Source organism: Orbicella franksi, chromosome 15 (genome assembly GCF_964199315.1).
Source record: "Orbicella franksi chromosome 15, jaOrbFran1.1, whole genome shotgun sequence".
Taxonomy (NCBI): Eukaryota; Metazoa; Cnidaria; class Anthozoa; order Scleractinia; family Merulinidae; genus Orbicella; species Orbicella franksi.
The window spans coordinates 5,121,336-5,133,987 of NC_138159.1; the positions used below are offsets into that span (position 1 = coordinate 5,121,336).

At 40.2% G+C, this 12,652-nt stretch overlaps 2 protein-coding genes across 4 annotated transcripts in view; both read left to right on the forward strand.

The window, feature by feature from the left end:
* LOC145469679 (uncharacterized) overlaps positions 1–12,652 on the forward strand; it is a 159,729-nt gene that overhangs the window by 133,377 nt on the left and 13,700 nt on the right. The gene's annotated exons all lie outside the window — the stretch shown is intronic.
* Positions 47–12,643, forward strand: LOC145469693 (uncharacterized). Of its 3 annotated transcripts, XM_081453472.1 has the most exons (11): positions 48–636; positions 2,150–2,297; positions 3,595–3,720; positions 4,059–4,117; positions 4,887–5,148; positions 5,631–5,818; positions 6,013–9,327; positions 9,826–9,959; positions 10,585–10,751; positions 11,176–11,378; positions 11,712–12,643. In XM_081453472.1, exons 1-11 carry the CDS (start codon positions 496–498, stop codon positions 11,742–11,744), a joined length of 4,776 nt encoding a protein of 1,591 aa, XP_081309598.1. In that variant the 5' UTR covers positions 48–495; the 3' UTR covers positions 11,745–12,643. The 3 variants fall into 3 exon arrangements, with proteins under 3 accessions (XP_081309597.1, XP_081309598.1, XP_081309600.1); XM_081453471.1 differs by lacking the exon at positions 11,712–12,643 and having other exon boundaries at positions 47–636; positions 11,176–11,689; XM_081453474.1 differs by lacking the exon at positions 11,712–12,643 and having other exon boundaries at positions 564–1,506; positions 11,176–11,689.

Sequence of the window (12,652 nt, forward strand, 5' to 3'; positions counted from 1 at the left end):
TATGAAGGTATGTGCCGCTGTGAAGGGAATGGGTTTTCAAGCAGTTTACTCTAGGATGGTGTATATAAATCAGAGCGTTTGGGTCTAGAATAGGGTATCATTTTTCACAAAACTGACTAGTTGGTTGAAGATTTTATCTAGACTAAGGAAACCAGGAATTGCCACTCAAAAATATAAAAAAAATCAAATCAGCAAGTTTAAATTTACGCAAATCAGCCTCAACAGTGTCGATAGATGGGGGGATTTGGGGAGTTTACTCTAGTATAGGGTAGCAAAATTCAGCTGAACTAGCTCTGGTATAGGCTAAGGGTTCCAGGGTCCCAGCGGCACATCCCCACTCAGAAATTCCCAAAGTACCTCCCCCGGGGGTAGTAAATGTGGTGTTTAAAAGGAAATAGACAATAATCAAACGCACAAGGGCAATTTCTAAAAATAATTCAAAAGAATACAGTTCAGAAAGCTATATTTTCCAATAACCAGGATCTAACTTAAGAAATGAACGTAAACCAGAAGCATATCAACATGCAACATCCAGCGAATATTGATTACCTCTCTCCTCCCCCAGATGGTAAAATTCTGCGACTTCTGCTCGCAGCGAGGCACAGTGTAAACAAGATGGCCGGAGCGGAAGGCAGAGTAAGTGAAATTCAAGTGCTATATTTGTCCCGGTTTTTGTCGTAATCGATTGTTATTTGATACTTTCTGGGGAACGCTTTGTCACAAGAAGCAATACTTCTTTTAATTGAGAGCGTTTGAGGTTATTCTCTTCTCCAGAAATAGGAAAATTGAGCCGGAAAATCGTCAACGGAAAATATATTGCACATTGTTTTTAGAATCTTTTGTTGACGATATGGGTGACTGAATGTGGCTGAATGGTGTTTATTTGTCAAAAGGTGCCACATTCAGCTCATACCTTGAAGAATGAACAAGGTAAAAATGAAATTTTAAATTACATCGATGCTCCAAGAAGTAAAGAAACAAAACGTAAAGAGTTACAACACATACGTTGCGAAATAATAGAAATATAGATTAAATAGGGACGTCGTCATATTGATACGTGAATTCCCGTGTTGTAAAGAAGATCTTGATTTTGATACGTGCCTCCGACTTGATTAAAACGACCATTTTGTAAAAAGAAGTCATCAATTAACCAAAGGTGGACCGCTAAATGGTACAATTTACATGTAGGGTGTCATCAATGAATGAGTATTTTTTATAGCTGTAATATACACCTTGCATTGTATCCCGTTCATCCAAGTCATAATATCACCTAATCACCGTTGTACGAGCGAATATCCTACCAAGAATTTACTGCATATAGCTTTTCTGTATTGCATTCACGTACTTTGATCTCAAGCCAACCTTTTTTTTTGTATAGCAAATAGTTCTGTGAGGTGCATGTCACAAATCATGAAACTCTGTAGAGTATTGTTGTCAAACCGAAGGATAAAAAAACATCAGAATTTGAATACAAACAGTGGATTCTTCGAAGCTATGCACTTTGCGGTAAAGTTCCATTATATTTATTTCGTTATCTTCCATTATTTATTGCCGAAAAACTGTGGAGCTCTGGTAGTAATAACACTGTTCAATATTTATATAAGTTCAAATGAAGGAAAAAATTATTGTATGTACCATACGGTAGCAGGTTGATGTTCTTGAGTCATAAATGTTTTATAGCATTCAGTTACTTGTAGTTAATGTCTACAGATGAGGCGTGAAAAAAAGGTCAGATCCAGCAAAACTTCTAATCATCACTTCGTTGTAGAAGGTTAATATTGTGTAATTATTTCAAATTTGTTCGTCTTAAATTAATGACAAAGATATGCTTATTTGTTTTAACGTTTCTATTGTATTTTGCATGTTCCTTCACAGCAAGGCTTCTTCTATTTCAAATTGGTAATTTTAAGCTATTCTTAAGCATTGACAGAGTTTTAAGTATCTCTTTAAGATTGAAGTCATTTGAAATTTGTTGTTTGATTAAAATGCATCCTGTTCCATATACCAGGTCATGCAAACTTAATACTCTATGCCCTCAATGCATATTTTCTGCTAGGTAAACTGCAAAGTGATAGGATTTAGAACTTTGCATTCCACTCATTCTTATATTGATTTATATTCCTTATCATGCTGTTTTTCTCATGCTCAGCTGAGGTTCAAAGTTTATCTTGATGAGGGACAGAGAGTAGCTGAAATATTTGTTACGCCAACCACAAAATGCCAAGATATTGTGCAAAGACTTCAGCGGCAGATACAGGAGCCAGATTGCTTTCTTATAGAAGTTTGGCAAGGATGTGGTAGGTTACATGCTTCCAATTTGTTTACTTATTAATAATGAAATGTTCTCTCTGTTGGTCAGAGCTGCAATTTGTGGAGTCTCTTTTAAAGTCAGTACTGAAGTCTTGACAGCAAAATAGAACTGTCAGTGGCTTTTTTAACCGCATTTTTTTGTAAGCTTGATGCATTCATAGATTAGTAATCTGCAGCAATATTGCTGTCAGTAATTGAATTCTCCACAATGAATGCTAGTGTGGACTTCTAAGATGCATTGTAAGGTGAATCCTTTATTTGCAAATAAACATTTTTGTGCATTTCAGTCCAAACTGAGCCAGTCAGTTTCTCAGCAGTGGATATTTAGCTCATATTAGTGTACTCCGAGATGGTCTCTGTAAATGGTTATCATTAAATTTACTCTCTGGCCAAATGGAGGAATTTGGATCCATGGTTAAATGGGATAGTAAATTTTGCAGGAATGTTGATCTTGTAAATGGATGTGGGAATTTGTACATGATTGTGTATTTAATACTGACAGCTAGAGAGTGTTCAGGCATAAATGCATTAAAACGTTTTGTGTGTCACAACACATTACATCTACTCACCCTCGTCTATGAAGACTGTACATGTTTTAATTCAATAGGTCTCTAAAAAGTTGTTTTTTCTTTAAAGCTGTGCAGGTTTGGAACTAATGAACTGCTCCAAAACACTAACATTTGTCTCTCACTAGTCACTTTACGTTGTACATGTCGGTAATCTGAAGAACAATGTGTATGCGAATTGTGACATTGTTCTTGGAACTTTGTTTTGATGTTTGTTGTGACATTCAGTATAATCTAGGTCAGTGTTATTTGAAAAAAAAAACATGATTTAAGTTTTACCAGCAATTGGCAGCAAAGATAGTATTTGCCTGCTTTTTAGGGTTTGTTTTCTACTGTCAGAAACTATCCACATAAAGACTGGTACATTACAGGGGTTTCCTTAAGGGCTGGGCACCAGGCAAATTGACCAGCTGTGAGGATGATTTTGCCCACCTGGAATCTAGCGGAACATTTTAAATTCTTTTAAAGAAGTTCAGCTGTTCCAAGTGTTTTGCCCGCCTGTGAAAACCAGTTCCCCTCCTGCAGACAACACTGATACCCCTGGTGATTATCGATGTGTAAAACCAGTACATCTCTTGGTAAAAGCCAATTTCAACAGCATATCTGCTATATTGGGCATGTATCCATGGACATCCTGGTGTGATGTATAATGTAAGCAAATTACACTCATCTCTGTTACTCTGTTAACAAAATCCTTTTCAACATCTTCTTTCTAAAGAGCGCCTTGTGCCTGATAATGAGTTGATCCTCAGCACGCTACTTGAATGGGGTAGTGACCTGGATGATGTGAAATTTTACCTTCGCCCAAGGGAGGACACACCTTCTTATTCACAAGTTGTGAATGGTAAGATCTGTCTTAATTCAGTACATTGTACACTGTACCCATTTTATTTAAACACCCCCTTATTGTGGACACCCGCTTAATGTGGACACCCACTTAATGAGGACACCCACTCTATGTGTCTGAACACCCACTTACATATAATTTGTACACCCACTTATTGTGGACACCCACTTCAAGTGAACATCACATTAATGCAGACATCTTTTTATTATCATAGCTCCATCTACATGTAACAGCTCATACAATTTGTTTTAAAAGTAGAAATTTGTAATAAATAGAATTTTTCCAATTTACGTCATATGGCAGTTGATTTAAAGTTTTTTTTGTTTTTTTTTCAGGACCACCAGCTCAGAGAGTTAATGGCTTCAAAGAAGAACCACCACTTTCAAGAGATGTGGTAAGAATTAAAATCTTCCATCAATCCTCCTCCAGAATACCTTCCACCTCCCACCTTACAGGGTGACTGACTTGGGGCCCCAGGTACACACTGAGCTATTCTCCAACAAGAGGGAATTTAGACGCACCTTAGTGAAGTTGTACCCCTGTGTGGGATGCCCCAACCATGGGGGTGATGGAGTTAAGGCAGGGAGGTGGAAGATGAAAGATTTGGAAGCAGCTATACCAATGTAGCAGAAACCAGGAGAAATTCAAATAGCATAAAATTCTGATACTGAAATATCTGTTTACTTATTTACAGTGTCCCCAATTAGCACATTAGTGCTAAATACACCGACACTTAAATAAAGTGATTATTATTATTATTATTATTATTATTATTATTATTATTATTATTATTATTATTATTATTATTATTATTATTATTATTATGATTATTGTATTTGGGATGCATCATACAGTACATGGGGAACTGATGGTTAGTGTAAGAACTGGACTTGAAATCAGGCAGTCTGAGGTCAAGCTCAAGGTCATTGCCTCTCTACAACTAGGGATATTAATGGGTAAAGACTGACTTAATGCTAGAGGTAATCCTAATGGATAAACTTTATGGTTATGCTTTATGCTTACAGTGTAGGAGTGTATCTCTGAAATTAAGCACTGGCCTGTTGGGTCAATTGTACAATGTTTTATGCACTCAGTCAATGTTTTAAAACATGCGAAACTTTAGCAAATCATTCTTGTTGTGATTTGTTCCTTTTTTTTACCAGCTTTTAGGTGGCAGTAGAACTTCCGTTAACGACCTTAAAGAACTGGCTGCCAGACAACAGCAAGAGATCGCAGCCAAAGAAAAAGAGCTGAAAGCGAGACAAGTACAGTTAATGGAGATGAAAAGAAAATCGCAAAGCAAACCTCAGAATCCATATATACAGCAGTTATCGGCAAAGGCCGATGAACAAGATAAGCGACTGAAAGAATTGCGGCATGTACAGGATCAAGTGGACTCTTACAAACTTAGCAATAGTGCTTTAGGTAGGTCTTGGATGTTGGCCATTTTCTTAACAATTGCTAAAAGAAAACTACAAGCCATGGTTAAAGGAACAGTTGACTTAGGTCCTGTCCACATTACGCTGTACGTAGAAATTTGACTGAAAACGCAGCTTTATTTCTGCGGCTAGGCGTTCCGTCCACACTACTCTGTCACGAAAACGGAGCTTTTCGAAAACGCTCTTCAAACCTGAGAATTTGAAAATGCCGGCTTTGCGTTTTAGTGTGGAGGGAAAACATTTTGAAAGCGGAGCTTTTCGCAAACGATGATACAGGTATCGCGATAACGAATCATTTGATTTCCCTGACCGAGTCTTCCTCAAGCAAAAATCCAAAATGGCCGGGAGTTGTTGCGTTTTCAAATTCCTTCGGCGTAATGTGGACGGGGCCTCATTGCAATTTTTACGCTTTCGTGATTGGCTGGGCTCAACTGAAAGCCATGCTAACTGGAAATTTCCTTGTTTAAGCTGAGGAGCTGGACAACGTTCGTTCCTTGTTCATGGAAAAAGAAAAAGAGCTGGCTATCGCCGTGGCTAAAGTTGAAAGTCTCACTCAGCAACTGGATAAACAAAGAAAAGGCTGGTCCCAGTCGTCTCCGAGTCGAGAGAAAACACACCAAGAGCTGGAGCTGGAAAGACTTAGGAAGGAGTTAATGGTGAGAATGCGTGACATTACGCTGTACAATTTGTGACGCAAATATTGCGTCACACCACTTTTTATCTATCTCCAATTTGTCATAAAACATAGGTTTGCTAAGAAAGCTAGCCATTTAGGAAAGCTTAAGGAAAATGGAAAGAACAGGAAAAACTTTCTCAATTTTTTTCCTTCTTCTTTCTTTTCTTATTTCAGATGAGGAATGAACTTAACCACCAGCAGAGCGTTCAGATCCAGTCACAGAAACAACTTCTCGCTGAAAAACACAAAGAACTGTTTGAATTCGATGCTCAGATCGATAGATACACCAACGACTTGCGGCAAAAACGATCACAGAACAACCACATCAACCCACCAAACTCTCGCTTAAATGGTGCTGCCTCGCCCACAGACGAGCAAAACTTTGTTGACATGGATTACAGTAATTTTGCTAGTTCACCGAAGCAAACGAACAAAACTAACAAAACGGACTCCAACTCGACGGGAAGTTTACCTGCTACTTCTGGTTCCTTCCGCGGGCGTGCGCGTAACTCCAGGAAGTTAGAAACGTTGCTCGAAGTAGAGGAAGAAATCTCTGATGGTCACGCAAGTAATAAGTCTTCCACGGAAGATCTCACGCAAGGACCAGGACCTCCTAGAGCGTCACGCGTGACGGCGCTGAAGTCACGCTTTGAGGCTGAAGGAGCTAACGAAGGCGGGAAGCATTGGAATTCCCACAATACAGAGTCAAGAGTTAACAAAGAGTTTGCGTCGTCTGCAAAATTGTCAAACGGTTCTTCTACTCCAGCGCGCCGCATATCACCCGAAGGAGTAGAAACTCCACCATCTCCCGCACCTGAAATGTTTGACCTTGACGCTGTCCATTCAGTTTCAGAAGAGAGAGAAAAACCTTCCTACAGTATGGATGAGTTCGTGGACATTTCATCCATGAGAATAAAGTCACCCGGACAAGATGAAGTAGAAAATATGGAGACACAGAATGCAACAGTGCAAGAGAACGCGTTCGCGGTCCCGCACTCCTTAGAAATAAAGAATATTTTGGGTGAATTAGATTTCAAAAGTGAAGAACCTTCTTGTAGTACGCAGAGTTCTACTCCCAGCGATGAAGGTGACCTCTCCGGACCTAGTTCACCCTCGTCGCTTTCGTCTTCGTCCTCTATCTCGTCAAATTCTACCAGTCCAGCTAAAACTGCGATTTTTGCGATCACGGGTGTTGCTAAGAAGCCCAATAGCTTTCCTCGTCTTTCAGATCCGCCTCAACAACGAATCGCAGAAACAGGTAGCAAAGCTTTACCTTTAGAAGGTCTCCAAGGGCTTAAAACTGCTGAACATCAGTATGCTCTTCAAAGATTATCTTCTAACACTAAGGACTTGGAGCCTTTTAACTCAAAACCAGAGAAACCAAGTAGTGGTGTTTTAACTGGCGAGAGAAGCGCTGAAGATTTCCCATTACAAACTCGTCTGGTTAAATCGGAAGCCATTCCGACTAAGAACGAAAATGTCGGTTCTATAGCGCGGGCGACCGTGCTAGATTTTTCGAGAACTGGGACGAAACCCAAACGATTTGGTGAAATGAGTATAAAGCAAAACGAAGCGAGTGTTAGTAGCGATGCACAAAAAACGCTCAGATTTGCTGAGATGAAGGCTTTGGATACGAAACCTGAGCAAATTAGTGGCACAGCTGCGAAGGAAAGAGATGAATCTAGTATTAGCGATGGCAAACAAGTTTCCAGTGTGGCGGGAGTCAGAGCTACAGACTCTTTGGTGAAAACAGGGAAGGTACAATTGTCGCGGCTTCGATTCCTGACACCTGCCGCGCTCAATAACACAACACCGCAACAAGAGGCTATGTTTAACAGCGTGTCACAGACACGCCTTGACAGAAAAGTAGAGGCAAAGAAGCCAGTGGATTCTCCATTCGAAACAAGCAAGAGAACTTTAGCGAATGCCCCTTTGCCATGGGTTGCGCAAAATTCTAACAGGGCGAACGATTTTAAGTCCCCGCCTGGTGTTCTAGAATCAAACGTTGATGACAAACCTGAACACGCTTTAAACAATGATGAAACCGATAACGCAAAAAGGTTGCCTCATGAAAACATCGCTGGTACAGAAACCGCCAACTTGCCACTAATTTTCAAACCAATATCTTTCCGTGCAAAGAAACTGGCTTCTCAGCAAAGTAGCCCGAACACATCTGATACTCGATCGCAGGTCGCTTCCCCGATTTCCAACTCGATATCCATTCGTGGTCAGTCGTCGTCGCTTACGAAGATCACGGTAACTCCAGCTGCTTCGTATTATTCCGCGAGGAACTCGACGAACATTCCCGAGAAACGCTCGCCGGTTCCGACGAGCAAACGACAAAGGTTTTTTCACCGAGACATGGCTCCGACTTATCCCGAAGTGAAAGAACTGCTCGAAAGTGACGAACCAAGTAATGACTCTTCGCTCGATAAACAACAACACGAGAAATCTGTAGACAAAGAAAGGTTGGATAAAGAAACTACGCTTACAAATCGAGAGCAAGGGAACAAGCCAAGAAAAGCACCTCGCCTAGATGCTAAGCAAGTCGTCTCGTCTTTCAATATACAACTATCAAGTCAAAGTCGGAAGCAGACTGAAGAGCAGAAAGCAGCCTCCCCATCTTCTGAAGAAAGCAATATATCCCATGCTTCGGAAGAGAAACGACTTTATGACAAAAACGTTCATCCAAGTTCCGAAAGTAGTGAAATTCGTTTCGAAAGTAGCCAACTTCATTACGACGGAGGACGACTAGGTTCCGAAAGTGGCCGACTTCATTACGATGGTGGACGACTAGATTCCGAAAATGGTCGGGTTCATAACGAAAATGGTGAAACGGTTAGTGGAGGTGATTTGAGAAAAAGTCACCCTGAACGAGAGCCTTTGCCCAAAAATGTGTTTACGTCAAGTCTTCTTAAACCGCTGTTGACCTCGAAACAAATTTCAGATCTGCAAAAAGCTGAAGAAACATTTCGTTTGAGTAATGCGGCGCAAAAGGTTACGAGTTCATCTGACGAGGAGCTACCCCAAAAAAGTGAATTATCTCCCACAGGAACTCGACCAAGTAATAACAAGGACGTTATGCTTTTAGAAAGAACACCAGCAAGTGATCATTTTCAGCAAAACATTGTAACAAAAGAGATTAAAACAGTAAAAGACTTTTCGCTTAAGGTTACGGATGTTGATACCGGGACACCTGTGGCTATCAACGTAAATATTGGACTTACTAAGCAGTCACATAACCCCGTATCAGACCAGTCATCGATTGCTATGAAAAACTTCCCGGTTGCGGCGAAATCTGACATTACCGCGAAACCTGTATTAGCGAATAGAAATATTGCTACAAGAGAATCCGCTGAGGTGGCTCAAGCACCTGCGCAGATCGATAGAAAGAAGAAGGCGCGTCACGTCAGTCTTGATCCACACGCTGTGCTTCTGGACGCGGCGGTTGAGGGAGAGCTAGATCTAGTTAAACGAGTTATTCGCGAGGTAAGGAATCTTAAAGTCACATTCTGGTAGCCTCGTTTTGAAACAGGTGCGAAAAGGAACTCTTGATTGCATGTCAAGTTGTTTTAAATTCTCTATTTTCCAAGTCACCATAATTCACTTTGTTTGCCCTCCAAATTTTGCATAAACTATTGTTGTGAAATGCTCTTGGGAATATGCATACCTCCCAAGAGCATTTAAAAATTTTAAATAGTTTATGGAAGATTTTGAGGGCAAACAGAGTGAATTATGGGGAATTGGAAAATAGAGAATATGTAGTAGATATTTTGATGTCCTTAATGTGGCTGTTGTGTAACTTGTCACCAGCTGTTTTCAGTTCATTTTCGTTTGGTATTGAAGGCTGTTTTCTGTTTTCCTTCATATGATTTCAGCATTTTCATTTTCTATAGTGCGACTGCTTTTCTTTCTTTTGAAGTTTAAAGGATGAAACTATACTTGAGGATTTCTTAATTCAATTCCTCTCCTCTACCCTCCCCCCAGGTGGACAATCCTAGTAAACCCAACACTGATGGCATCACAGCTCTTCATAACGCCGTCTGCGCAAGTCATGACGAAGTGGTTCATTTCCTCGTGGAATACGGCGCCGATATCAACTCTCCGGACTCGCACGGCTGGTAAGAAAATTTAACAACTGAAAAAAATCCAGGCGTGCTATTTTGGTCCTTTCTTTGAGTATTGTGTTCCTGAAATTAAAGCTGCGTTGTTTATCACCAGCATAGTGGCTGCAATTTACATCAAAATTCGCACACGTGATTTGTTAAGCATTGAGTACCAATAACGTAAAGTTATCGTGTGATTACCAAGTCTTCTAGGACGATCGACTTGGAGTAGTTTACGAAATTTAACATACTCTGTGGATTTCCACATGGAGCGGTTTTCAATGGAGTATCGTATAACCAAAACCTGAGTAATCACTCTAGCCAATCACAAAGCACACAAAATCCAACGAACCAATCAAAACTCGAGGTAATTACATGTAACTGACGTGAAGCGCGGGAAAACGAGCCGGCGAGTCACGGTTAATTTTGGTTTTACTTCTGATGGGATAAATTGCCATGACTGAGTTTTTAAGCCAATCATGAAGCGTAGTAATACAAAACCGATTCCTTTTTGAAACGCAAGTGAAAACCGCTCTAAGCCTTGAGCCAAACATTATTGTATCCAGCCCGAGAAGGCAGCAAATAATTACTCATTATTTCCTCGTGGCTGTTGATATGAGATTTATTTCCTTTCATATAGGACTCCTCTCCACTGCGCCGCCGCCAACAACGCCACAGAAATGGCTCGCTTTCTAATTGAACATGGCGCGTGTATTTTTGCCGCTACCTCACTGGAGAAGAAAACTCCTCTGCAATGTTGTGAGCGAGGTCTGCCTGGCTATTTCAACTGTATGAAATATTTGAACGGTAAGGATCTTTCGTGAAGTTTCCCATACATGTCGTCCACGGTTAGACTTAACAGAAATCAGACCTTATTATAACATCCAAGTATAAACACATTTAGAACTCGAAGCAAGAACTTCTAAGTGATGACAAGCGCGGGAAAACACGCAGCGTCTAACAAGCGCCGGAAAACGTGCAATCTTTGGAAAGTGCGGGAAAACACAAGACCGATTATGAGCGCGGCAAAGCTGCGAAGCAAGTTTTATACCTAATTGGTTGAAAAAGTAGCACAGTTATTCCGAGTGGCTAGAACGCTTTGCACGGTTTTCTAAACCAGTCATAGAGGTCATAGGTTAGTGGTCAGTAGTTTTACGGTGGTTTTATCAAACCTTTTTTCCCCTTTTCTTTTTACCCAATATACATTGATTTAAGTTTTCTTCTTATTCAGATGTACAGGAAACCTTTGGACTGGCTAACGAAGGTCGTGTTTATGCGCTGTATAACTACTCGGCTAACGAGCAAGACGAGTTGAGTTTTGAGTACGGCGAAGAGTTACTGGTGCTGAAACGGGGAGATGCGACCGAGAGGGAATGGTGGTGGGCCCAGAACAAGAACGGAGAGACTGGGTACATACCGAGAAATTTGCTCGGGGTAGGTGATAGATTTTTTGCTAAATCAAAACGTTACTTCCTAAGTCTAGCCCAAGTCTAGTCCAAGTCCATTCCAAGTCTAGTCCAAGTCTAGTCCAAGTCTAGTCTAGCCACGGAATTAATCCATTACTGTCCCATAATCAGACTATATATATTCTCCTAATTCATCATCAAATATACCTTTCAATATTAGCTGGAAGATTTCGATGATACATCAAGACAATATCCCTTAGGTGATGGTAGTCTTTACTCCCACCACCCGTCTAGTTGACAACGTAATGATTTTGTGAGGAGAAATTGTTGGTTAAACATCACCGGTTGGTTTTGTTTCCAGATGACAGCCAGAATTTCGCCTGAAGTGCCCTGAGGTCGGACAGCAAAGATGGATAATAAGATGCCATTCAAACGTTGTTTCGTCAGCAGATAGACCTGTTTTTACGGCTTGTAAACGTGGTTTAACAAGGGTAGCTGTTCATGAAATCTGGTTTTGACTATTCTTAAATACTGTCTAAACTCTGTTTGAATAGTAGGTCTTTGGTATTTCAGTTCTTTGGTAACAAAATCTTTTGAATATTGTTGGGTAGATAAATTTTATCGCGATTTGCGAAGGCGTTTTTAATTTCACGGCTTCCTTTGAAAAGTGAATCATAGCAAATAGAGTTTAAAAGAAAATGTAAAGAAACAAAACGAAATTGTTCAGTTAGTTAGTTAGCGTACCATTGATTCTCCATGGAGTCATTGATAAATACTGAACATCGTTTTATTGTTTCCCATGCTTCTAGCCAATCAGAAACCGGGTTTGTCACGAAAGCAGAGATCAACCTCGTTCCCAGAGATAAGATGAGAGACCCTGGGAACAAGGTTGAGCAGAGCATTCAAAGTGGCCACGTTCTGCGAAATCGCACGTGCACTAATTGCACGTGAAATAATTGCACGTGCACGCGAGGAGACAATTATTGTGCTCGATTTTTTGGGGGCGGAGAATTGAGAAAACATATCGAAAGATGTCACATGAACTAATACTGAAAACAACAGCGAGTAGCTATTTAGTAAAAAGAAGTAATAAATTATTATTTATAATGCAGAACTGAAGCAGGAAATAACGATCCTTGTTTGATTATTTTAAATCACCTCATCTGAAAATATTTATAGATTAAAAGTAGGTTATTTATTTTTTAACAGGAGAGTTTTGTAGCAGAGAGGCAAGTTAATAATCAGAAAACAAGATCTTGATTTTTGTGGCAAGGGTGTTTGCACGAAAAAAAACGTTATTTC

Coding starts and splice junctions, on each gene's coding strand:
- LOC145469693 (XM_081453471.1), top strand. CDS start 496: ATGAACGTAAACCAGAAGCATATCAACATGCAACATCCAGCGAATATT. Junction 637..2,149: donor TGGCCGGAGCGGAAGGCAGA/GTAAGTGAAATT, acceptor TCTCATGCTCAG/CTGAGGTTCAAAGTTTATCT. Junction 2,298..3,594: donor AGAAGTTTGGCAAGGATGTG/GTAGGTTACATG, acceptor TTCTTTCTAAAG/AGCGCCTTGTGCCTGATAAT.